We start from the raw sequence: 26,673 nt of genomic DNA on the forward strand, positions 1-26,673 counted from the left end.
GAGTCTGCCTGACTGGAGCTGCCCACAGCTCGTGTCGGCTCGTGAGGTGCCGGGTGGTAGTAAGGGGGTCGCAGTTCCGCCCCTGCCATTGCGTTATTCGTTTTCACGTCCTTCTCCCTCGCTTCTCCGCGGCATCCTCTTCTGTAGCTTCCGCCAACCCCTCACCCCCGCCATGCCGTCCCCTGCTTTTGGGATCCCACCAAAGTGGTAGCTGGAAGATAGTCCAGGCAAAGGGGCCGACCAGGAGCCTGGGCGCGGGTGGGGGTTAGAACCAAGGGGTCGGGGTGGGCTGCAAGAGGCACCGTGCTTGCCTTCGGTCTCTGTAATTAAGGACTTGCTGGACTGTGTGCTGCCCACTGGGGTTGGCAGCGGACACCCAGGGAGGGGAGAAGGAGGAAGGAGGGGTTCTCGCCCCGAGGTGGCTGTGGGTCGTGCTCCTTGCCCCGACCCCTGGGGCAGCCAGGCCCGTCTCCGCTGCCCCCGCGCCTCCGTCCGGCCGGCGGGGTGGGCGCCTCGCCCCCTCGCCCAGCGAGGTGCAGAAGGAAGTGTTGATATAAAGCAAGTTCGCTCCCAAACGAAACCCAAACCAACCAAAGCCACCGGGAGGGGGAAAACCAACAGCAATCCGGCCAGCCCCTAGCAATTGTTTCACGGTCGGAATTCAATCACATCAAAACGCCCCCTGAAACCCACATCCTGCAGGAGCGAACCTCCAACCGCCAGCCTCCTGTCACTTGCTCGAGTTCACACGAACAACCTGCCTCTGCATCCGAAGGAAAGGACTGCGGGCGGCCGCGCTCCTCCCGCGCCGCACCGCGACATCCCGGACCCAGGCTTCCACTCGCCGCACCCCCAGAGCCGATGTTTGTAAGACTCCGCGCGAATCAGAGATGGTCCGGCGAAGGAAATTCCTTTGCCGGGAACTACACCAAACCTGTTGGGAAGCAGGAACCTGTTTCCGGAGTTCCTTCGCCCCTCAGGGTCCCTTAGCTTTTTTTTTTTTTCCTCCACCTCCACAGAGACAGACTTGAAGCATCCTCAACAAAGCTTTCCAAAAATGTGGGCGCGTGGTTGTTACTAAAGCTTTTTCTGCCCATCGGAAGATGAGCCGAAGTCACGCACACCGCCGAGCGGACGGACCACCAGGAAAACATAGCAAAGCACTGGCTGATTTCGTTAGAAATAATGTTTGCAAACGAGAGGCTTACAGCCAAACACTGAATGATGCCACCTGCCCTTGGCCCTAAGAGGGAATAGTTTCCACTATTGTTCCCCAAATTCTCATCATCTCTTTCTCCTAATCTCCAGGACACCTGGAGCTGAGCTCCACGTGACTGAGAGAGTCCAGATAATTAACAAGAAGTAGAAAATGGGATTCGAATTAGTCGCAACACTTACACGGGGGTGGGGGTGGGGTGTAGGAGCAGTCATTTAATCTCTCCTTGGCTTCCAGAAGATACCCCGTGGCCATTCTTACTGCCCCCATCTCCTCTCCGGAGACTGATGAAAAGGAACGTGGAATCTAGCGGTTGGGGGTTGGGAGGGACTGCATCTTCCTGTTGTACTGGTGAAATTGACGCGTTCAGGGCAGGACTTTTTTGCTTAATCATGCCTATTTTAACGCGAGGCAATTGACACAACTACACATTCCCATCTCGAACACATGCCCGCACTGCTGCTTCAACTCAGCAGAGATTGCATGCCAGCACCATCCAGAGTAGGGGGGGGAATGGGTTTCTTTCCAACTTTTTTTTTTATCACTGCCCTACACACTGTAGCAGAATATCATTTTCTTCTGTGACGCAGAGAGCACTGTCAGGTATCTAAAGTGGATTTAATGTTTTACTTTCCAGGCTCCCTTTACCACCCCCTTAATTTTACCAGAATCTCCCGGAAAGAATTTACATGTGACTACTGACCACGTTCAATGGCACTAACTGAGCCCTTTAAAATGATGGTTTTTAAAATTACTCCCTACTTAACCCCATCCCCCAAAGCAGTAGTTATCGACAGGTGAAGTTTTAAGTGCTCATTTACAAGGTCCAGCAGCCTGCAGTTTGACCCGCAGGAAAAAGCATCCTCCTTTAGCTGAGCATTACCAATAAAATAAAATACAGCTACAGAATGATTCTGTAGTGTTTCCATGTTTTCAATCCAAGGGAAAAGATAACATTTTTTTTCCTGCCTCCTATTTGCTACTCCGAGGTTTTATACATGACTGATGTATTGAGGAATAATAATTTCGCCTGGATTTTAAACTGAGGACATTTGACTACCAAGATACAAACTACGTTTCCAACTTTAGTGTTGCTTATATTGTAACGTTCAGAAAGCATCTACTCAAAAGTTCTGTCCTTGTGTAAGACTCATCAAAGGGATGGCGAAGACATCGGAATTTGGGGGTTTAGATTCAGGGTTTGCATCTTCAGCGCATGGTCCAAGGTGCGAGGGACTGCCCTGTCCTCCCTCCTTAGACTGGCTTCTCTCTTTTGGGTCCTTTTGCCCCGTTCCTGGGGTTGTCTTTTCATTCTCCAAGAGGTTCTCCTACACAGGGGAGACCTCGCGTTAACTCTCTCCATATATCCAGTGATGAGGACACAATGAAAGAAATACTGTTTATAAAGCGATAAGTGAGATCGTCTTCAGTTACTTCTTCCTCGTCCTATTTTTCTCGGCAAGCCTTTTTTTTCCTGCTAGCCTGTGTTCCCTTGTGCCTTGTGTGTGTGTGTGTGTGTGTGTGTGTGAGAGAGAGAGAGAGACAGAGAGAGAGAGAGACAGACAGACAGACACTTAGGGATGCCACAACTCTTTTCCGTGTCCTTCTTGCCTTTTTTCTCTTACTAGCCGAGCAACCTCTATTATATTTCCCCCTTCTCAGTCCCCGATTCCCGCCTCATCCCGTCGGAGCATCTATCACCGCGGTGAGGATCACAGCGGCGGCGGCTTTCTCTTTCATCTTCCTCCCCCTGCCTGAGCTAGAGAGAGAGGGTGGGAGGCCAAAAGGAGGTGGGGGAAGAGACTGGCAGGAGGAGAGGAGAGGGTGAGTGACTAGGGGCAAAGAGAAATACTTAGATGGTGGAGTTAAGCTATTACTACAGAGTTTCTAGTCAATTTCACGCGGGCAGAACGTGCCTCTCCGTGGGTTTCAAACGGCGCAGGGTCCTTCCTTCCTTCCTTCGCCAAGTAGCCTGATCCTTTCCTCCAGGCGCGCGCGTGCTCGCGGGGACACACACACACACACACCCACCCCCTACTGGCTCCCGGGAAAGAAAAGGAGGAAAAAAAAGTCCTCAATCACCACTCCTTCTCCGACTCCCCCCCCCGCCCCCTGCTCCAGCCGGCAGCCAAGGAGAGCTGGAGGCGGGGGAGGGGCGGGGGAGGAGAAGCGACGCAAGTGGGTAGCTTTTCAGCGCCGCGGAGGCGCGGGAGGAGGAGAAGCGGTGGGGAGGCGCAGCCGCTCACCTGCGGGGCTGGGCGCGGAGGACCGACCCGGGCTGCGCGTTTTGCGGCCGAAGAGGCTGGACGCGCCCGGAGCCTCGCACGCGGCCAAGCTCCGAGAGTCCCCTCCCTTCGGCAGGGCGAACCCGAGGGACGCCGCTCTCCCGGCTTGGATAGAGCCGGCCGGCGGAGGCGTGGAGAGCAGCGAGCGAGCCGGGCCGAGGAACTCGAGACGGGAACAAAGAGGGGTCGGTCTGCCAGTGCGTATCGGCTCGAGCACCGGGCAGAAGCTTTTGGACCTGAGGCCTCGGCTGCTGCGGCTTGAGATCCCGCGGTGCCCTGCGCTGCCGATTCCCAGCGCTCCCCGGCACAAACTTTATTCTTGGCAAACAACTTCTCTTTCTTTTCCCCTCCTCCTCAACCCCCACAACCTCCTCCTCCTCCAGATTAAATGCTCCTCCAGAAGGAAAACCGAAGCGAAAGGGAAGGAAATAAGACGCTCTAAAAACGGACATCACTAGCCCGGGTGGCTCTTTCTGTTTGTTTTAACCCTTCAGGAAGCGAGCTTCTCATTATCTTCTCTGACTTCTCCTCGCACCTTGCCCACTGGGGCAAACGGAGACCTTTTGCCCAGCTCTTTTTTTTTTTTTTTTTTCTCGGAAACCAGACTGCTAAACCGGCATCCGAGGAAGCTACGGTGGAGAGGTTTGCGCTTAGACGCGCGCGCCAGACCTTCCACTGCACTTTGGGGAGTCGTGCTCCCTCCAGAATCAGCGTCCTGAGCCCACAGACCCCGGCTGCGCGGGGGGCGTGGGGCGGCTGTCGGGGCCGGGGCAGGCTAGCCTAGCGCGCGGCGCCGCACAGACGCCCCGGAGGCGCCAGCTGCGTTGGCCCTAGCCGTCCCGTGCCCTTCGGCCGTGAGGGCAGGCGTCCGGATTGGTCTCGGCGGAGCGGGAAAGCGCAGGCGGCGACCGCAGCTGCTCCGGCTGCCGGCCGACTGCCTCGCCTTCGCCCGCCTCGCTTCCGCCAGCGGTTCTCACTTAACGCACCTTCTCCCAATTCTCCTTCCCCTCCCCGCGCCCTGCGCGGACCTCCCTCTCCGGCTGTCGCCGCCGGTGCTCCCACAGCGGAGCGGAGATTACTGAGCCGTCGGGATGCCCCAGCTCTCCGGGGGAGGCGGCGGCGGCGGGGGGGATCCGGAACTCTGCGCCACGGACGAGATGATCCCCTTCAAGGACGAGGGCGATCCCCAGAAGGAAAAGATCTTCGCCGAGATCAGTCATCCCGAAGAGGAAGGCGATTTAGCCGACATCAAGTCGTCTTTGGTTAATGAATCTGAAATCATCCCGGCCAACAACGGACACGAGGTGAGCGGGTTGTGCGCCCAGCCCGGGAGTGTGGCGGCCCCGGGAGAGCATTAATGTGAGGAAAGGGTCCCAGGCGCAGGCAAGTCCGTGGATTAGGGCGGGGGGTTGGCCTCCCCCTCCTCCCGCCCCAACACCATTCCCCGTAGGTGTGTAGGGTGGGAGGTTCACTCATCCCGAGTGGCTCCGTTAGGGATTCGGTGGCTAAATGGTTGGTCTGCGATAGGAAAAGCCACCCTTCGCCCCTCACGATTTGCGTCCGGCCTTGGCGCTGGAGTCAAGGGGCGCGAGGCTCAGGGGCGAGGACGTCTCAACACAGTGAGTTTTTCCGGAAGACTACGTGCACTTGCTCGCTGTCTTGGTGGGTGCCTCTGCAAAAAGTGCGTTAAACCACTAAAGACTTAGCTGTGCAGAGCCACGGTGGGAGGAAGGGGAGGCAGGCGTGGGCCGGGCCCGACAGGCGGGGCCGCCCCAACCGCCTGGGAGCTGGGCCCGCGCGGGGCCGAGGGGCCGGCGGGAGGGGCGAGCGCTCGGGCTGCGTGGGCGGCAAGGGACTTGGTGCCTGCGGCTGCGGCGAGCTGTGGGCGCACTGGGCTGAGCCGCCCCGGGAACGCATCTCACTTCTGCCCTGCCGCCTCCAACAGTGGTTTTCTGAACAACCCTAGCTTCCTAAAGAGGGGCGGGGAGGGTGATGAGGGCACCTTGATTTGGGGGTTAATTTGGGCCAGGATCAGCCCCAAATCTGTGAGGAGAAAGGCGATAGGGCTGAGTGGGGAAGCGGCGGAAGCCGGCCCCCGTCTGGGCGGGAGAAACCCTTATCAGATGTGCAGGCCCGCGGCGAGCGCGCGCTGGTAACCTGAGTAGGGTAAATAGAGACACGTGGGTGACGGCGCGGACTGGCCTCCAGGGCCGTGGCTGTGGGCAGGTGGACCCTCGCGGCCCCCACTTGGCCTGCCTCTCCGGTTCAGTAGTTGGGAAACCCTCCAGAGGAAATCCGGTAGAAAAGTCCTCACACCCACATGATTTCACCAGCGCTTTTTTTTCACCCCCAAAGAAACTTGGAGGGGTATGCCTTTTGCCTTAAATGGCATCCTTCAACCCCCCAAGAAGAACGCCTGTGGCTTTGGGGGCGGGGACAATTTGGGGTTTAAACAACCCGCTTAAGGGCACCTCCGAGTTCCCTTCTTTATCCCAAATGGCAGGGGTGAGTACCCGTTTTGAAAGTCTGGCTTGGGTTCTGAGAATTTAAGGGTATTCTTAACCTTGCTCCAGTTGAAGAGGTACTAGGGGGCCCTCATGTAAAAGCTTTGTGACTAGGTGTGTTAAGGGCGGGAGCGGGCGGGGAGGGGGGCTTCACAAACAGCAGGGCAAGACCAAGGCTGTCTGTCACCTCTCCTGACTGTAGAGCAGGCTCTTTTTCTTTCAGTCCGTTTCCCTTGGCGTTTCTTAGTCCGTTTCAGCACTTGCCGGCCCTGTCACATTTTCTACACTTTTCTTCTTGGAAACGGGAGAGCCCCGGTACTTAGGGTACTGCCAGCCTTTTTACCCCAGTGGGAAGTGGGCCGTGGGCAAGGGAGATGCTGAAGGGATAGCACCAATGATTTGCACGTGGTTGAGTCTGACGGGTGGTGGTTACCAGAGTTAACTGGGCTACCCTTTAGATGTCCGTGGCTGGACACTCAAATTGTCCTCCTCCCTGTAACCACAGAACTGTTCTCCTTTTCTGTTGTAAGCTAGCCTTGCTGGAGCTCCTGCTGGGACCTGCCAGGGCAGTTTGCTTAAGAGCCCCATCCAAGTGGTGGGCTTATGTCTAAAATGTCATTTTCAGCAGCCAAGTGATATTACAGCCTGCTTTTAATCAGATCTGATTGAGGTGAACAGTGGTTGGAGACACTCACGACCATCAAGTCGGTCACCTATCCCTTCCCATGTAGGCTGGATGTGTTTGCGTAAACTGAAGGCGGGCAGCTCATGGATCAATCCCACATTGGCTACCTTTTCCTTATTCATGCTTTTGCATCCTGAGTAGAAAATAATCATAAGTATGTGTGGAAAAGAAAAAGAAAAATCCCCCAGTGCTCAAACCAAGCCTATCCCTCACAGATTTGTTTTACCTGTACCACCTCCTTTAAGCTATCAAGGGACATGTACCTCTGTATCATTATTGTTTTAAAGTCTAAGGTGATTTTCTTTTTTGGGGGGTGGGGACTTATGCTGTTAGGTGACCAGACAAGCTCAGACCTCTCAAGAATCCTACCACGACAAGGCCAGAGAACACCCTGATGATGGTAAGCCAGGGAACTGTAGGGCATAGTGTGGGGTGGAGGGGGCTCTGTGTGTGTGTGTGTGTGTGTGTGTGTGTGTGTGTGTGTGTGTGTGTTTTGCTGCTTTGACTTGAGCTAGAGTTGACACATCATGCCCACTGCTTCAACAACAACAAAAAGAACTCAGGAAACTTCCTGCTTATCTGTAATGTATGTTATAGTCTTTGACACCTGTCTGTGAGTAAGTGAGGGGCCTTTGTTTTTCGGCTGGTTTCCTGATTCCTCAGGGAAGAGAGAATTCCATGATGAGTTTTTGTCATTGGTGTTTTTAAATACGGTATTGTGAATGAGACTCTACACCAATTTATTTTCCAACAAGGGTAGTGTTTAATGGATTTTCATTTGCCAAACTGCAGGGTTTTTGTTGTTGTTGTTGTTGTTGCAATGAGAAGACAGCAAATGAACAAGCTAACTCAGTAAAGCAAAATCTGGCTTGTAAAAATGTAAAGCTTACAGGCACCGCTGTATCAAACATGATCAAATGTTCTCATAGCTGCTTCATGCTGACATTTTGGAACATTATTACGTATATTTATACTTAAGGAGTGCTTTTATTGACTTTGAAAGAATCCAGCCACTGTTCCAGGTTACTTGTCACCCAGTCTGCATTTTTGTTCTCTTTTAATTACTGAACAATTGGCCTGAGCAGAATGAAATATTGGTACAGCCAACTGTGTGTCAAGTAGGAAGGGAAGGACAAACACCCTGTGTGGAGCTGTTTTCTCAGCCACAAGTAGTTACATAGATTAAGGAGAAGAAATTTATAACTGAACACACACACACACATGAAATTGCTATGGCAGAAAGATGTAAGTGTGGCACATACATGGAAGCCTCCCAGTGTTAATCCTTTCTACATTGGGAGAGTCGCCCAAGCCATAGACACAAACTGTTTCCCACAATGAAATCTAGAAATTTAGAAGCACAGGTAGGATTGCTGATTTTGCCTAAAAGGTGAAGCACAGATGCACTGTGTAGATGGTGTGTTGATAGATGACAGTCCATTGCAGCTTTTCTTTTTGTGTGTGTTCCTTCACGTTTGTGTATTTCCTAGTCCAGTTTGTTGGTACTAAAACAAATTAAGTTAGATGGATAACACTTAGTTTTGTAAAAACATCAGTCAGTAGTAGAAGTAAATTAAACCACATGTTTTTTAAACATCTGGTTTCCCTGCTAAGCCATTTAAGAAAATAAATATTGTCAATCTAAAATAGAGCGTAATAATCCAGTTACAATGTTTTGTAAACAAATCTTTTATGTAAAGTCTGATCTGTCTTTGAACTATCAGATTTTCAGCTGAAAAATACAGTGATATGAAAAATGCATGGCTTGTTCTTTGAATCCTCTCAGGGAAGCATCCAGATGGAGGCCTTTACAACAAGGGACCTTCCTACTCGAGTTATTCTGGGTACATAATGATGCCAAATATGAACAACGACCCGTACATGTCAAATGGATCCCTTTCTCCACCCATCCCAAGAACAGTGAGTAACACGCTGATGCTGCAAATTATTTTCAGAAGTGCAAATTAATTTGTATGTCGGCAAAATGGTTTCTTTTCCAAGCTCATTGGAAATGCTTTAAGTACATATGGCCAGTTACTGCTAAATTAGAGCTATTAAGAGGAGTGGATATTTTAATATAGAGCTTCTTTCAATGTCTTGCACTTGGGATTTTACCTTTTGGTTAATGGCTTCAGATGAATAGATTCATGAAATAAAGTTAAACCAGCATATCCTTGTTTTTATGAGATTGCGCTTTCTGCGCTACCGAGAAGAAGAAAGTGACTTAGCCTTTCAGTTAATTAATAATTACATAGCTTTCAACATCGTGAGCCGTCTGGAGCCAAAACTCTTTCGGGTCTTTCTAAGCTCTGTGGATAGGGGAGAGCTATTTTTACTCTACTGTGGCGGAAGCATCATTTGTTGGTAACCTAAGGAAAGCTATTCTTTTGTTGTCTCATAGCTTAGTTAACTTTAAAAGTTATAAGGACACACTGGCATCATATTTACTTCAACATCACATTGTATCAAGAATTTCTGTTTTGTTACTTGATGATACTTCTCTTGGCTTGAGAGGTGGAGAGAGCTCTTGTGTACCAAGATGTGTATGTGGTAATCTGAGAACCATGTGAACCCCAATGGTGGTAGAGTTTTCACTGAGGATCACCCCACCCAACTGCCAGTGCAAAACAGCTGTATGTGATTTGGGGGATTAGGATTTTACATTCACTGACCTTCATGAGGTCAAATCTAAGATCCCATGATGGATCCTGTGGTCTTTGTCTAGTTTGCCTAGTGCATTCATCAGCTGGGAAAAACAAGAAGAAAACCCATCCCAAACACTTGAGAAGGTAGTATCATTGGTACCTCATGGAGCAGGTGCTTGATGAAAGCCTAGGGGAGCACTAGCTTGTGATAAACAGTTATACCGACACTAGGATTTAAGGTGGTCTTGACCATCCAAAGGCCTCAGTCAGTGTAATGATAAGCCAAGGAAGCCAAGTCACTTGGTGTTAAGCCTGTGATTTAGAAATTATTGAGACTTTTTTTCCCCCCACAAATTTAACAAGGATATTTAACTTCTCAGGGAATAAGATTTATCTAATTTCCACAAAACAGCTAAAATGGAGGACTGGGGCTCTGTAATCTTGGCGATGGTTTGATGGCTGCTGTAGGAAAAAAGGTATTTCATATTCTGACAAGTTTTCCAAATACTTACTGGTGGAGATGCCTATGTGATACACATGAACCTCTTGCTTGAAAAGGTGAATGAATTAATAAAAGCAAGTGGTGTGATCTTTATAGACCAACCTCAAATAAATGCTTCTGTGTTAAAAACTTGAAGGAGACTTTATGGAACTAAACTTAAAAATTTATCACACACTTTGTAGTTGGGCAGGTTTTTGATAGTTTAAGGGTAGAAAAGAGATAGGAATAAAGGGGGATTTCTGTTGAAGGTTTTTTAGAAGACAAAACAGTGTCTTAGAAAACAGCTACAGGATAGTCGTATTCTTCACTGTGCACACAGTGTGTATGAAGTTTATTCCCTGTATCAGCTCCTTCTCCCTCAAAACATTTTTTAAATTAAAAAATATTGGCTTTTATAGGTAATTCTTCAGAATATTGAAAATTAAGCTACTCTTCCTCTTAAATCCAGCATTCTACCCTATAGCATTTTTTCTCAACCTTTCATTCTAAAATTTTGATAGAATGAGAAGTATTTATGTTTATGTATTTAAGCTTTGAGGTACAGCAAATCCAAACAGCCATTCTTTGTGTAGAAAAGGCCAGAATAAATGCTTCTGGGTGTGCAGTATGGGAAAGTGGTGTGGATGTGATCAGGAAATGGTTTGTTATCCACTACTGTGCTTTTATTCTGGTACCTATTAAATTGAATTTTATTTTTTGCTTTTTTTTTTTTGAGATATTCTGCAGTTTGCACAATTCCAGAAGCTTTTCAGTTTTAACCACAAGGCTCTGTCAGATTATTTTTTTTTAAGGTCTGACCAAAGTGAGTTACAATCATTGGCTTTTAATACCCAACAGCTGTTTTTAATGTGTCCGAGATCAAAAACACTTCACCGGAAGGCAGTCTCTTGCTCACCCCTCGCCATACTTGTGCCTTCTTGCTCTTTAACTGTCCCTAGTGGGACTGTGTTTCACTGAGGTGCAGAATGACAGATTGTCAGGAAGAGTGTCTGGAGCTGAGTGACCATTTTTGTTTGGGCTTAGGTTGAGCCGGCATCCCCTTGGCATCCCTCAGAGTCTCATTTGCATTACAAACAATTGCTTGTTTTTCACATCTGCCTCCCAACCTGTTGGGGTGAGAACATCTAGGGATGAGGAGGTTGGGGGTAGGGTGGGGTGGGTGGGGGGCTGACTGCCCCTTCGCTGCCTGCCTCTCTGTGGAACTGTGCATGATCCCGAGTGCTGGTTTCTGCCATCTGACTCTCACAGAACATTGCTGCTGGAATCATAGTTTAGCAATCCAGTCTACTTTAACTCCCTTTTCGACAAATACTGATGGATGTCTGCTTGCACAGCTTTGACCTTTGAACCTGAGTGTCATGCTAATTACCTGTTTGGGAGAGCTACCTTCACCAAGGCAGGTCTACACCCCTCTCCCACCTCCACCCCTGCCCCGCAGCCCTTCTGAAGAAAAGTTTTAATTGGCAAATTACTCCTGGAATGGTTATTGTCAGGGATGGGTCTGTTACCAGAAATCTTGGATTTGGGTCTCTCATAGAGTTTTAAAGAATTCTTTGTTTAGTTAGATTGGAACTAAGAAGAAAGTACCTATCTTAATTCCCTTGATGTTATTCGGTTCTTAAGGCATGATAAGCCTTGGCTGGTGTTGGCCTTGACAGAGAGAAGGAGATGCAGGCGCTTGTTAAATATTTTAGAGAGTGGGCTCTGGAGAGTTCATGTAAACCATACTCCCAAACCTTTCTTTCTCTGAACCTTTATTCGTGAAAATCCGTGTAAACCAATGGTAAAGCATTAAAGGAGAAAGGGGGGAAAATGTTCTTTACATTCCTGCTTCAGTCCTGGCCATCAGGTGCCTGAACAGCAAGTGAACTGCCCCTTCAGCTGGCCTCAACACCAAGTGCCCAGTGCACTGCATGTTCATTTGTCTTGCATGCAGCCCCCAAAGTTTTAACACCTTAGCAGAGAAAGTTCTCATCTCTGCAGATGCCTGGGGGAAAAGCAGCAGACAGTGCAGGAAGCTGCAGCACCAAACCACAATAACACCTGGTCGATGCAGTGCTGCGAACTTCCTTGTTCTGGCTCTGTGTGATTGTTCTCCGAATGAATTTTTAGGTGGGAAAGGAAAATATTTGTGTTCTCATTTCAACTACTTCTTTCAAAACTTCTTATTTATTTTTAAAGTAGAAATTGCCATGTGGTGTTCCAGGAGCTACTTTTTCATTATTTTAAGTAACTAGGTTCTATTCTGTGACTTTGACCTGAAGGGAGTCAACATTTTGAATGCTGGTAAACAGAATAATGCTTTGTCTGTCTGTCTGTCTGTCTGTCTTTCTTTCCTTCCTTCCTTCCTCCCTTCCTTCTCTCTCTCTCTCTCTCTCTCTCTCTCTCTCTATTTGAAAGTCAGATTTACAGAGAGTAGGAGAATCAGAAAGATCTTCCATTCCCTGATTCACTCTCCAGGTGGCTGTAACAGCTGGAGCTGAGCCAAGCTGAAGGCAGGAGCCAGGAGCTTCTTCCAGGTCTCTCATGTGGCCACAGGTTCCCAAGGCCCTGGGCCATCTTCTACTGCTTTCCCAGGCCAAAAGCAGGAAGCTGAATGGGAAATGGAGCAACTGGGACATGAAATGGTGCCAGTGTGGGATGCTGGCACTTACAGATGGAGGATTAGTCTGTTGAGCTACCGTACCTGCCCCTGTTATTTTGTCTTACACTACGTCTCTCATTTCTATTTACTTAACAACTGATTGTCACTTAAAAAAAAAAAAAGCAGTATTTATTTCTATTGGAAAGAGTTACAGAGAGAGGATAGACGACATTGTGGGTGGGGAAGCTGCATTGTCTGGAATTGAACTGATCCAGAGCTAGGAGCTAGGAGCTTCTTCTACGTGTCTCACATTGGAGCAGGGACCCAAGGCCTTAGGTCATACTGTGCTGCTTTTCCAGGACATTACTAGGGAGCTGGATGAGAAGTAGAACAGCTGGGGTTTGAATGGGCACCCATGTGGGCTGCTGGTGCCACAGGTGGAGGGTTAGGCTCCTGTATCCAGGCTGCTACTCCAGTGTTCTCGTTCACATGTACAAGTCAGGAGCTAAGATGAACTTACTTGTAAGTGAACACCACTATCCATCGCATTGCCACATAGCTTTGCAAACACTGCGGTAACTCAAGAATCAAGGGCAACTGGGACATAGCTCATGGAAGATTTTCTTTGAGAAATTTGGGAAAGGATTTATAAGGTGTTATTTATTTATTTGAAAGGCTGAATCACAGAGGGAAAGATCCTCATCTGCTATTTCACTCCCCTTATGCCCACAATGGGGTAGGCTGGGTCAGGCTAGTGCCAGGAGCACCATCTGGGGTTCCCAGAGCAGTGACAGGAACACAGGCACTTGAGCCATTATTATGGCCTGGCGGTGCATTAGCAAAAAACTGAATCAGACATAGAAGTTGAACTCTATCTCAGGCACCCTGATAAAGGATGTGGTATCACAGATGGCAGTTTAAGGCACTGCTGTAATACACACCCCTCACACAAGACTTCTGAGGGGGAGTTTCTTTCCACCTTACTACAAGCTTTTACCACGACCTAGTGGGAAATATTTTAAGTGTTCTAATTGTAATTGTATATTTTCATGAAGCTAAGAATGTTGAAATTTCCCTTTTTACCTCATTTCAGAAGCGTGTTCTATCTCAGGTTTGAATGTGGATAACAAGAGACTATGTGGGAAATTTCCTCAGAGCTTGCAAACTCTAGGGTTTGAGCTCTTCATTGTTTCACAGCCACACAGTTGGAAAGGGGTCATAGAATAATAGGGAACTACTGTCAGCTTCTCTTCAAATAACTTAGCATAGCTCTGCTTATTCAGGTGTCCCAGGAGCCACATTGCATGTGGTCCTTTTGGAGATGATACTGTATGTACATAACTGGTCCTTACTCAGATATGTTTTTTTGTGAAAGCAGCTTGGAAAGTGTTCAGTAATTTCGCTAAAGCAAGACGGTTGAGCTGGCCCGCAAAGTTTCTTAGTTTTGAAAGATTCCTTCAGTCTCAGGTTGTTTCTCATCAAACCTGTCATCTTGACTCAGTCTATCCTGTTACGTTTTAACTCTTTGTATGTTGGATTTTTTTTTTTTTAGATACCAGGCCATTTCTTTCTGACTCCTTTTGTTCCCAATTTATGTAATATAGAGATAGTTGGAATTTTATAGAACCATTTTCTCTGATTTTGGAATAAGACTTAACATAAAGAAGAAATGTCAGCTCTATCTCTGGTCATCAGAAAAATGCCGTATGTTTTATTCTCAGGTAAACTAAAGCTTAACATTGCATAGGCACCCCTGTTGGGGTGCTAGCAGACTGAAGGTGGTTTTTTGATTTCATGAAGGAGATGTTCATTTAACGCTTGTCCTTTTTAAATTCATTGTTTCGTGATTATGCCAAGCTAGGCCTGTCTTTATGAAGTTAATCCTGTGGACCTACAATTGCTTCATACTATTATTATAGATCCAGCTACTTCCAGAAAATGCAGCAAATGGGATTTGTTTAAATCATTAAAAAATATGTTTTAGATATATGATCAGACAAAGAAAGAGCTTTCACCCATACTGTTCACCGCCCATATTCCCTCAGTGGCCAGGTCCGGGCCCAGGCTGAAGCCAGGGGACTGAAACTCCATCCAGGTATCCCAGGTGAGTGGCAGGGACCCAGGTACTTGAACCATCACCTACCGCCTCCCAGGGTGCACATTGGTTAGAATTGAGAATTGGGACCAGAGCCAGAGCTTAAAACATTCCAGTCAGTACAGGATGCAGATAATCCCAAGTGGTGTCTTAACTGCCCTCATGATTGGTTCTTAAATAGTGAATTGTGATCTTAGGAAGTCGGAGTCCAGGGACTACAGATCCTGCTGGATGCTCTTACATCATGTTAGGCATAGAAAAGATCCTTTCTCTAGGAGTTGGCACCTCAAAGCACTAAGAGACCCACAGCAAAGCCAAAGTAGTTTTGAGGTTAGGTGTTGAAATTCACCAGAGACAATGGTGGGGATTGAGCAGTGACCTGTACGGGGAACAGGGATTGAGAGCTCAGAAATTCTGTGGACCAAGCAGAGACTGTTTGCAGACAGTTATCAACTGACCCTCTCCATGCTGCAGTTATCTACTTGATGTATGTACATCACTTACACAGCTCACTGAAGGGTGGAGCTTACATGCCTTCAAAATAGGTGAAGAAAATTGAAGGACAATATGGAGCAAAGCAGCATTTTGTTTGTTTGTGTGCTTGCTGCCATACATAGGAGAAATGAGAGCAGAAGCCTTAGAAATGTGATTGGCTTTTGCAACTAAGGGCAAATAGAATTTTTTAAACAAAACAAAAAAGCACATTACTGATCATTATGTCTAGCTGTGCCCACAGTTGTGCAGAATCCGTTTTTGGTTTTCTTCATAGAAAGTGATTGCCAGTATTGCATTCCTAAAATGGCTCCTATGGCTCTTGCACTGATAGAAGACGGATTGGGTGAAGGGGTAATGAGGAAAAGGCTCGGAGTGGCTTTAACGTTGCTTCAGCTTTCTTTTTATTTGTTGTCAGCTTCTGAATGAAATAATCACCAAGACAGAACTTGAAAATATGACCTACTAAGATATTTTAAGTCTTTTATTATATGATGGTTGGTCAGCTGGGGATGAATGATATATCAGAGATTGCTGATGAGCTGTGAGGTAGTTGCAGTCTCACAGAATAGAAACTTTTATGTATGGTATTTTTTTTTCAGTTTCTACATTATCTCTGTCATTCCAATGTTATACAAAACTTAACAGAGGTACTAAATATCTCTTAATATTTTGTTATTTTCTAATTTGTTACCTCAGTGAATCAAAGAGCATTAGATGGATGTCTTTAATGAGGAAATCAAAGATGTGTCTTCTAGAAGGCAGCAGCTGCAGGCAGCCAGCCAGCCAGGAGAGCCCACTAAGGCAATAGGAAGAAAAGACTGGGACTGGGCCTTCTAGAGGATTGGTCGTTAGAAGTACTTATCTCTCACTTAGGTCCTGGAAACCTCATTGAAGATGGAGTTGATAGAAATGCTTTTTCAGAAGAGTACTTGAGATGGAAATATAATAGCTAATAAAATGAAAACTATCTTCAAGTATGTTTTCTATTATGTAGTGAATGCTTTTCGATTAATTTTTATTCTCATCTAGAAAGGACTTTTTTTTTCAATGCCACTTAAGATATTTTTCATATATGAAAAGCTTCTGCTTGTTGTTTTTGATTGCACGTGGCAGCATCAATGTTGGCTTTTCTAGGCCAGTGTGTTATAAACTGATTGTGGCCTTTGGCAGTGTTGGGAATTAAATTTTTGAGGCTTTATTAGGGTGAGGTAGGCAGTGCCCTCCGAAGGGTGGCTGTATGGATGGAAATCCTGGACTGAGTATTAAAGTGATGTGCTGACTCTGTGGCCTCCTCTGAAAACCCTGGGAAGGCATTTTACATCTGTCAGCCCTTCCTTCTGGTGTACCAATCTGGCTTGCCTGCTTTCTTTGGCTGATGTGAAATTCAGGAAGCATGAGCCTGCAGCAGTACTGTCTCCGGCTCTGTCAACAGAGCAGGAGTCCAAGATGGGACAAGCCCTGGTATCCACCTGATGAGATCTTTTGCACCTGCCAGAGTGCCCGTGTGTGGCACTAATTCAGAAAGCTCCTGAGAAAAGGAAAATGCTCCTGACCCTTAATGTGTCACACTGCTGACTTGGAATCTCTGAGTGAATGCTTCATATCAACCCTTAGGAAATGTTTTTAAAGGAAATAAAAGTTTTGAGACTTTGTCACTGAAATCCTTTACATAGTGGTTTTTTGTTTTTCTCTTGGACTTCTTTACCCTCTAATCACTAGAGCACTATATCTTTCTCTTTTAGCACACTAAGTCCTTTAAGGGCATGCAATATGTGAAAGAACTGATCTTTATATTTCAGAAGCATTAGTTGAAAATCTCCTATTCCTCTAATATTTGTTATGAAAATGTTGGATAACTCTTAAAATTCTATGGACCAGGGCTAAAAAAGGTATTTTTGGTTAGGAGAAAATTTTCCTTGTAACTTTTTGGAGTTAGGCTTCTTTCCCCCACCTTCTTTCAAGTTTTCTTCTGGCTAAAATCTATTGCACATTCTTAGTACCTAAAAGCATCAAATACAAGAGATACGTTAGCCGGGCAGCAAGTAGAAATCCATGCTTTTCTAGCCTTGTGGAAAATTATGGCCTCATAATTTTGGTTCAGGACTTTCTGTTTCTCTCAGTAAAACCTAATGAAGGTTAAGTGTATATCGAATACCAATGTGGAGTAAGCTTTCTTTGTACAGCACTTTATTTTTAAAACCATTATTTATTTTATTTGCTGCTCTTCCCATCAGTGTGTCCAGTAGTGAGGTCAGATGGAGGCACCACATCAGATGAGCCTTACCATTACTAAGGTTGGATTGGAAAGTTTTGGCTTGAACTGTGTCATGAATTTCCTTAGACTTAGCAGAATTGAACACAGCCTAGCCCTAGGCCTCTCCAGCGCAAGCACTTCTATCTCTGTAGAACCAGATAAGGGAACAAACTCATGTTCAGACAAGTTGACTCCAGAACAGAGAACAGCAGGTCAGTTTATCCTGGTTTAGTTTCTTCTTCTAAATCACCAAAGACATGAGTCTCTCATCCTTGTAGAGAGTGAATGATGTGAGAGTGGGTAGGGGAAAAGCCAGTGCTAGAGTAGCAAGGTTGTTCCTTGATTGGCCGAGCTAAGGGAGAGGAAAGAAGGTGATCGTCCTTCTACTCAAGGATTCTTGATCACTGACTGTGGGCCAAGGAAAAAGTGGTAAAATAAGTAAATAAAGATGTGAAAGGGGGTTGCAGCAGGGCACTGCTGTTGCTATGGGAATTCCTAGCTCCTGGTGCATTGCTGCCACCTATCTGTGTGTTTTCCTCATTTTGACATTTGGTCTTCTCATCTGGAACATGGCCACCTCTTGCACCTGTGGATGTCTTCTGCCTTGGCAGGGGACCAGCTGCCTCCGAGTCACTGGGGTTCTTGTTAGGAAACCTTAGCAAATATCCTGAATCAGAATCTTCAGGCAAGTCCCCTAAATGGACCTTTAACAGGTTCCCAGTTGATAATAAGCTTTAAGGGAAAAAACACTGACGATGGTAGATACCCATTAATGTAGGTTCCTGTGATGTAAATGACTTGCCCAGTGTGTCACACCTAGAAAGCAGTGGAGCTTAGACCTTGATGTCACGTGCTTCCCAAGTTCTCCTTGTCTTCACTCCGACCCTACCAAGGGTTAGATGAAAGCCACTGATGATCCCTGGTCATTTCCAGTCAGACCTGAGGTTTGCTCCCTAAGTCCTTCCTCCACTAAACAAAATGAAGCCTGAATTCTTTAGCATTATTTTGAAAGCTTTGTATAATTTCAGTGAAACTTATTGGCTTTGTTTCCAGAGCTACATCCTAACCCCTTTTCAAATCTGGATTTTTTTTTTCCAAAAAGGTTATTTATGTATTTGAAAAGAAGAATATCAAAAAGAGAAAGGCAGAGTCACCAGCTTCACTCCCTACATGGTCACAACATCCAGGGCTGGCTGGCCCAAATTAAAGCCAAGAGCCTGGAATTCCATGTGCTCCTTCAATATGGGTGGCAGTGGCCCAAGCATTTGGGCCATCAACTGCTCACTGCCCTCCTGGGGATATTGGCAGGAAGCTGGATCAAGGAAGCTGGTGTTACGAACAGTGGCTTAATTTGCTGTGTCACAACATTGCCTCACACCCCCTCCCTCCACACACACACTGCTCCTGCACCACTCCACCCTACCTGACCCTATTTTGGGACTTCTCCAGGTTCATCTCTCTGAAATGCCAGTGCAACCTTGTCTATTCTTGAAGGTCCAGCATAAACATTACCTTCTCCATTACGTTCCTCTTGTTTTCACCACCAGTTGAGACCAACTACTCTGTCCTGGGGTCCCTGGGGTCTCTTCTTGACCCTGTAGCCAGGTGTTAAAATAGTGGGCTCTTCCTGTATGTATGTATGTATGTATGTATGTATTTTAAAAACGATTTATTTTATTTTTATTTGAAAGGCAGATTTTACAGAGGAGTAAGGAGGCAAGAGAGAGAGGTCTTCCACCCACCAGTTTATCTGCCACATAGTTGTAATGGCCAGAGCTGAGTTGATCCAAGGCCAGGAGCTAGAAACTTCTTTCCAGGTCTCCCATGCAGGTAAAAGCGTCCAACAACTTCGGCCAAATTCTGCTGCCTTTGAAGTTCACAAGCAGGAGCTGGATCAAAAGTGGAACAGTCCAGACTTGAACCAGCAGCCATATTGGATGCTGACACTGCTGGCGAGAGGATTAACCTGTGATGTCATAGTGCTGGCCACCTTCCCTGTTTTTCTTATGGATTGTTCTTTTATGATTGGGAGTTTTTTCTGAAACCTGTCGTGCTATCTGCCATCAGATTGTTCACCAGGTGTGTGCGAGATCTATACAGCAAAATGTTTTTCAAATTTTAAAGAATTCATTAATGTAAGGTAGCATCAGATAGCAATTCATATTTATACGAGGACACTTGCAAAATAAAACTCATGCTGAATTATAAAACTGAAATTATCTGCGCATCAGGGTGCGTGAACCAGATGCACATTGTTGATAAATTTCTAGTAACCCTGTATTGCAAATGAGTGGAGTGAGGTGCAGAGAATGCTGAGAGAAGACACAGGGAGGTCTTGAAAGGGCTGAAGGCCAGTGTGATACAGGCCAAGAAATGGCAGGTCTGCTAAAGCAGGTAATTGGCTGTGATCACACAGCCAGTGAGTAGTGGTGTCCTGATGCCGGGTGCTCTCTGCAACTTCAATTTGTTATCACTCTCACAGGCGACAGAAGATGCTTGCTTGTTGCTGAATCGGTGAACTTCTCATTAGTAAGATGGAAAAGATTTAACTTGGGTGTAGGGGGGAATTATGAGAGTAAAATGATACAGCTTATGAAACAGATTTCCTTAACATTATTTTTGGCAGTGACTGGTATCTTGCTTGCTAGGGAACTTTCTGTACCTGCAACATGCAGAAAGAGAGCTGTAGCAAAGATGCTGAGTGTTCTGTCCTGGGAATGAGGGGGCAGTGTTAGTGGAAGGAAGAGATTTCGAAATGGTGTCCAGGTTTGAAGACGTTTATGAGCTTGCCTTAGGGGTTAGCCAGTGTTTTCACTTTTCTCCCAAGAAAACAAAAACCTAAGTAACACGATGAGCATGTTTTTGGCCCAGCCTGATCTAATAGAAATCACCAGGGCCTCACAAAATCACTCTACTGACCCAAAAACCTTTTCAGACCTTGACTTGCAGCCTTGGTATGATTATCAGATGAGATGGAACACGTCCAGGGTGTTACGGCCGTAGACTGATATGATTGAAGTATCTAAGTTTTAAAGAAACTAAGATTAATTAAGATTAAAGAGATAAAGTATACTGCCCAGCAGTGGAGGTAGTATGGTATTGTACTGCTAATATACTAACATGCATGCAGTATATGGTCAGTGTGCTTTCCAAGCATTGTTTCTTTTACTAAATTCTTACTGCAACACTGGTGATGTGGATGCTATCAGTTGTCACATGTTTGGCACACTTGATTGCTTTAGTAAGTGACGGAACTTGAATTCAAAGCCAGTTATGCCTCATTTCAAGAGTCAAATTCAATTCATAAAGCAACACTTCCCTCGGAGGGTGTTGCGGTGATGGCATTGTTGTGCAGCACGTTGAGCTATGGCGTGTGACACCAAGACCCTGTATGAGTGCCACTTCAAGAGTCCTGGCCAGTCTGCTTGCAACACAGCTCCTTGCAGATGCTTCTGGGAGGACGACAGAGTATGTGTGGCATTCCCAGCCTCCCTTGGGGAGCATGGCAGTTCCAGCCTCCTGGTTTGCACTTGGCCTGTCCCTGGTGTTTGCCGCCCTCTGCAGAGTGAACCAGTGGATGAAAGATCTCCACCTCTGGCGCCCTTTCCTCTCTTTCTTTGAAATAAATAAATCATATCTCTTTTTTTAAGGGTGTTGCCTATAAGCGTTTGGTCAATAAACTGTTTAGAGGATTAGAAACACTGCTATGTTTTATTAAATGTAAGCAGGTAGGCTCTAGTGATAGCTTAAATGACAGGGTTAGAGGATACTTGAACATTGTCTTCTTGTTCATTCAACACATAACCATGTAATTGCTCAATGTTCTTGAAAATTCCCAGGAAATATTTGTTCCTTTGGTGTATCAGACTTATTTTGATGAATGTCTGATTTTTATAGGGTTCCCTGTTGCTGACTCATTGGGGACAATGTCACCAAGTCTTAATTATTAAATACTTTAGGTTAATCAAAGAGCTGTATAACCACAGATTTTGTGATTCTTGGAATCTGCTGATAAATAATATTGCTGCCTTATTCCAAAAGAACTGAGCATTTATGAGCAAAAGCATGCTATTAAAGAGTGTTATTTGCACAATAATCAATTAAAATGTGGTATGCACTTCATTTTTAGGAGCAGTTAGTGGTGATTTTTGTGGTAATATGAGATCGATTAAGTAACAGAAATTAGAGTTAACTGTAATTGTGATCATTCCTGAGAAATTGCAACAGCAAGTTTCCTATAAAAAAATGAAGAAACTTTTTGTTAAGGAGATATTTGTTAGGAACAGTCTTTTTGTCTGTCTCAAAAGGAAGGAAATATGTTGTTATCATTGTGGGTTCAAAGTTATATACATAAATAAAGTCAGGGGAAACCCATGAAAGAACAGAAAATATAAGGAAAAAGCACCTGCATTTTTGTCAGATAATGATGTTTCATTTTGAAGTACATATTTTCAGTACTTTCTGCATCTGTGCTTTTAATACGACCTTTTATGTAAATGGATTCAGTATTCACTTATAATCATTTTTATTAGAAATATGTTGTGAATGCTCTCTTTCCTGCAAGAATATAGGCCCAAGTCATTCATTTTAATAATGGCGTAGATATCAGTCGTATGACTATTTCAATTTATTGATTTTTTTCCCTCAGTTACAGAGGTAGGTTTTTTTTTTTTTTAAGATTTATTTATTTGAAAGTCAGCATTAACATACTGTGAAGGAGACTAAAGGAGATCTTCCCTCTGATGGTGCATTTCCCAGATGGCCACAATGGCCAGGGGTGGGCCAGGTTGAAGCTAGGAGCCAGAAACTTCCTCCAGGTGTCCCAGGTGGGCGGCAGAAACTCAAACATTTGGGCCAGCTCGTGCTGCTCCCCAGGCTATTAGCAGAGAAGCGGATCGGAAGTGCACCAGCACCCATATAGGATTCCAGTGTTGCAGATGCCAGCTCCAGTTTTTCTGTTTGGTTGTCTTTGATAATGCTTTAAGGAGAGTGTGTTAAAATATATTTATCCCTAATCTGTTTATGTTGATGTGAATTACTGGTTCATGTCACTCTTGATTTAGGAAAGCTTTTCATATGTAAAGCATATTAGCAGTTTTGATCTCTTTTTTCTTAGTAGTATTTTGAAACTGTTTCACACAAAATTATAATGGTTTTCTGTTGCTTTGCTTCTGCTCAGTTGAGATCCACCTGTTGTGTAAACAACTAACTACTTAATGCAAGGAGGTGCTTTTCATCTTTAGTTTGGCTCATTATTTGTGCTTCATTTCTGGAAGGAAGATGCTTGTGATAAAGCTCTTTTGACCCTTAGATGGCACAGTACCCAGAACATACACTGTATGCCAGTGTGCTAATTAAAAGATGATCTCTGTTGTGATTGTCATCTAGTTGAATGGGAGTCTGAACTAATCCTAAAGTTGAGGATTAAACACATTTCCTGACAGTTTGAAGACAAATGCCGAATTGTTTACTTCAGGAATGATTTATCATTCACTCCATAAATACTCTTCCAAGACTTCTTTCAGCAAACGTTGTGCAGAGCCTCCTGGTGAATACCTGGTGATAAGGACAGTCACCACCTCCTGGGGCTTACAGTGCACTGAAGCATTGGGGTGAATGTCCCCAGAGGAATGCCAGTGGAGTGGGTGGAGCCGTGCCCAGGTCATCATCCCAGGGGCTTACTGCTGGTTCCAGTGGCTCCAGAAGACTGCAGTTTTTATATATGCTGTTCTTTCTTTACCTGCTTTCATACTTTCAGTTCAGGGTGGCCCATTCAAAGCATGGTCCTCAGTCTGTTCTGCTTACTTGAACATGGTTGTAGGGACGGCTGTGTTTGGGGTGAGCCAGGAAAGTTGTTGACAAACTTTAATTTAATTAAAAAAATGCATATTAAATAACATAAGGATGTTTGAGACAAGAACACATAACTATTTGTTGAGCATTTTAAATGAGCAGGTTTATAGACATGACTATCACATAAACAGATGGTTGATAGGAGTCAGGGCTAGGAGTTACACTCCTTGTCTTCACATTGCTGATATTGGTGTCAGTGTTTCATTAGCATCGCTCCCAGAGACCTTTACCTGTAAGACAAGCTGTATGTGCTCTTTGCGTTTTACATGGTTGGCTGACTGCAGTTATAATTGGGCAGACAGAATCTCATGCACGTAGACAGGTCTGCCTATACACGGTGGGTGATGAAGAACCACTTGTGGTGCATCTTGAATGCCTGAGCCCAGAATCAGGATCAGCCAGTTAAACAAGTCATAAAATGGGAAAATTACATTAACCTTTTGGTTTCTGTATATTTATTCACAAATTTGATCAACTTTCTGGCATCCTAAAGCCAGTTAGAAACACAGCTGATGACTTATTTCCAAAGTGTTAACCAAATTTGCATCTGGGTCCTACAGATAGGAAATACTTGATGAAATCCATGTCAGGGAAGCACTGTACTGCCAAGAATAAGGTGTCAGTGTAAGTCTCAGAATGTAGGTCTAAGCAAGTTGGACTTCACATTTTGGGTCCTATTTAGTGAAAAATGAAACTCGAAAACTAAAGTTATGTAGTTAACTAGATTTTATGAGACTTTTTTCATACCTAGTTGGGGAAACTAGAGGTCAAATTTCAAGAAGAAAATGGAGACTTTCTGTCTAATGGTGGGAGAAATATGACGTTTAACCTACGCATGAGAAAACAGTTCATTGTTCAGGCACAGCTGAGATGTTTATTTTGGTTTTTGTTTGTTATTTTAATAGCGCTAGAGTGCGTGCAATAATGACTGCATTATGAAATTTGAAAATATTTGACTAAGAAAACATTTTAAAAAATAAAAAAAAATTTTACTGATCTCACCATATGTAGAAAAAATATGCTGACATGGAATCAAACTCAGGAACACATCTCCAGCATCTTGCAGTCTTGGGTTTTGTGGACTAAGGGACATAAAGTAAAATCAATGTATTTTTCTCATTCAGAACAAAACAAAAAAAACCCACGGACAACTTTGTGTCAAGCCTTTGAACTGACTCAGAAGGAACCACATTTGTCTCTCCTGTGTTTTGTCAGCACTGGGATCATCAGCATTCACCTGGTGGTTTTGCCTTCAGTTTTTTCTGCTGTGCAGATGAAGCAAGGCCTAAGACATGGGAAAGGTAGCAAGCATAATCAGAATCGCTTGTGCCTGGCTTTGGGAAAGCATCTTCTGTGTTAACCTTCTGTTGCCCCAGCACCATAGACTTAACACCCAGGAAGATCTGAACACAAAACCTGCATAATTCCATTGGGTTGAGTGGCCATCAAAGAACCACGTATACTTTCTGCTTTCCTCCTCTTTTCACCCTCCCAGGAGATTTCTAGAATCCTTTGTCTCCAGTTTTTCAGCTGTTTAATGTTATGGTACCTTAGTCTCAAAAGTACACACAGACACATATTTTAATTCTAAAGGCTGCGAGACAGAGGTGGTTCACCCTTCAGATGTCAGCATTGGCCATGGCTGGGCCAAAGCCAAAGCTGGGAGCCAGCAACTTCCTGTAATTCTCCCACCTGGTGGCAGGGACCCTGTTAACTTGAGATATCACAGGAGGATATTGGAGGCTGGAGAAAAGCTTAGAATTCAATCCAGTTATTTCAGTGTGAGAGGTAGGCATCTTAACCATTAGGCAGGATGCTCACTGCCAGCATTTTGGTGTGTTAAAGTTACCTTCACATGCCAGGATTCAGCCACTGATGGTTTTAGTTACAAGACACGTTTACTGAAGAGTTCTTGCATTCTGGCTTTTCTCATTTGTTAGCTGGGGAAGAGTCTACTCACTTTGTTTCGCAGGAATTTGTAGTTTTATTATTTGCATACAATTCAAATTATACAGCTTACTCACTTAAGATTACAATTTAATAGTTTCTAATATATTCACAGAACTATGTAACTCACTACAGTTCATTTTACATTTTCCTCTCTTTGGAAAGTAGCCCCATTATCCTTCATTTGTCATCCCCTTACTTGTCCTTCCCCTCAGAGCCCTCGAGGGCCGAGTAGCCAGTTGTCTATTTTCTGTCTCAGTGGATCTCCTTTGTTTGGAGCAGCTCGTGAGGGTGGACTTGTGTGCATATGTATTGATCATATACACAGAGAGCTCCACATTGTACACTTCGTTCTGCTTGTGACTGGCTTCTTTCACTTAGCATGCCAGCATCAGTCTGCATTCGTGATGGATGGTGAAGTCAGAACCTCATTGCTTTTCCACTCTGGCTTTTCCTAGTGGCATCTTGCTTTCCAAAGGCGAGCTCTGTCTGACAGTAGCAAGAGCATCAGCACAGTCAAAAAAGCCACTGACTTAGTAGGGAAGGAAAGTAAGAGGTCTTTGATTGTTTAGTGAATTAAGGTGGTGGGAGGATTTTTTTTTTTTTGGTTGCAGATCCTTACCAGTTAAAAATATCTGGCCATTGTATATTTATGAATTATATTCTCATTATATCTGAACTATGCAATTATCTAATGACTCAGATGAAAGTATACATGTCAGGTAATGTTTATGGTCATTGATTAAAGCTGAGAATTCTTATTTCACATAAAGTTAACAATCCTTAATTATCTTGGTCAGCTTCTTGTCAAGTCTTGTCTCATAGATTTTAGCTCAAATGCAAGCTGTTGAAGAGTTGGCATTAGAGGAGGCACTGTCAGCCCTGGGTAGTCTTGATGGGCATTTATATTTGCATTAACAATCATCTTCACTCAGCCTGGCACTAATTTTTTTATATTTATTTTATTAATTTTATTGGAAAATTAGATATACAGAAAGGAAGAGTTTCTGTCTGAAGATCCACTCCCCAATTGGCTACAACAGCCAGAGCTGCGCTATCAGGAGCCTGGAGCTTCTTCCAGGTCTCCCACGTGGGTACAGGGTCCCAAGGCTTTGGGTTGTCCTCTACTGTGTTCCCAGGCTACAGGCAGGGAGCTGCATGGGAAGCAAGGCTGCTGGGATTGAAACCGGTGCCCATATGGGATCCTGACGTGTGCAAGGGAAGGACTCCAGCCACTAGGCTACTGCGCTGGGCCTGGTTTGGCGCTCGACCACCATGTGGCCTACAGGGCAAATAAGGACTCACTGGAAATCTGCATATTAAATATTTTTGTAACGCTTAAAACTTTTCATATGAAGATGCTTTTTGGAATTGTGTCTTCTTCCACAATAGATAATGCGGTGTCCTGTTTCAATGGTGCATTGTATCACCCTTCTTTGAATGAATCGCTAGGGAATTGTATTCCCGCTTCTCCAGCAAAATCCTGACAATTGGCTGTGTTTGTATTTCATATGAAGGCTTGCTTTCTAAAATATTTGTTTGTTTGCCTGAAAGGCAGAATGATAACAAAATTGGTGGTGGGGGACACGGGCAGATGTGGGGACACGG

At 45.0% G+C, this 26,673-nt stretch overlaps 1 protein-coding gene across 8 annotated transcripts in view; it reads left to right on the plus strand.

Moving 5' to 3' along the window:
- Positions 1-4,052: 4,052 nt before the first annotated feature.
- LEF1 (lymphoid enhancer binding factor 1) overlaps positions 4,053-26,673 on the plus strand; it is a 124,667-nt gene continuing 102,046 nt past the window's right edge. For 5 of the 8 annotated variants that reach the window (XR_009245840.1, XM_058666963.1, XM_036495119.2 and 2 more), the window contains exons 1-3: positions 4,053-4,805; positions 7,024-7,090; positions 8,477-8,610. Coding sequence is in view for 7 of the 8 variants with exons in the window: in XM_058666963.1 (XP_058522946.1) it covers positions 4,593-4,805; positions 7,024-7,090; positions 8,477-8,610 (414 nt within the window). In the remaining variant the exon portion in view is untranslated. Of the gene's footprint in view, positions 4,806-5,319; positions 6,007-7,023; positions 7,091-8,476; positions 8,611-26,673 lie in introns of those variants that run through there. The other 3 variants (XM_012929553.2, XM_036495121.2, XM_058666964.1) reach the window with 2 other exon arrangements.

The sequence above is a fragment of the Ochotona princeps genome, chromosome 7 (genome assembly GCF_030435755.1).
Source record: "Ochotona princeps isolate mOchPri1 chromosome 7, mOchPri1.hap1, whole genome shotgun sequence".
Taxonomy (NCBI): domain Eukaryota; kingdom Metazoa; phylum Chordata; class Mammalia; order Lagomorpha; family Ochotonidae; genus Ochotona; species Ochotona princeps.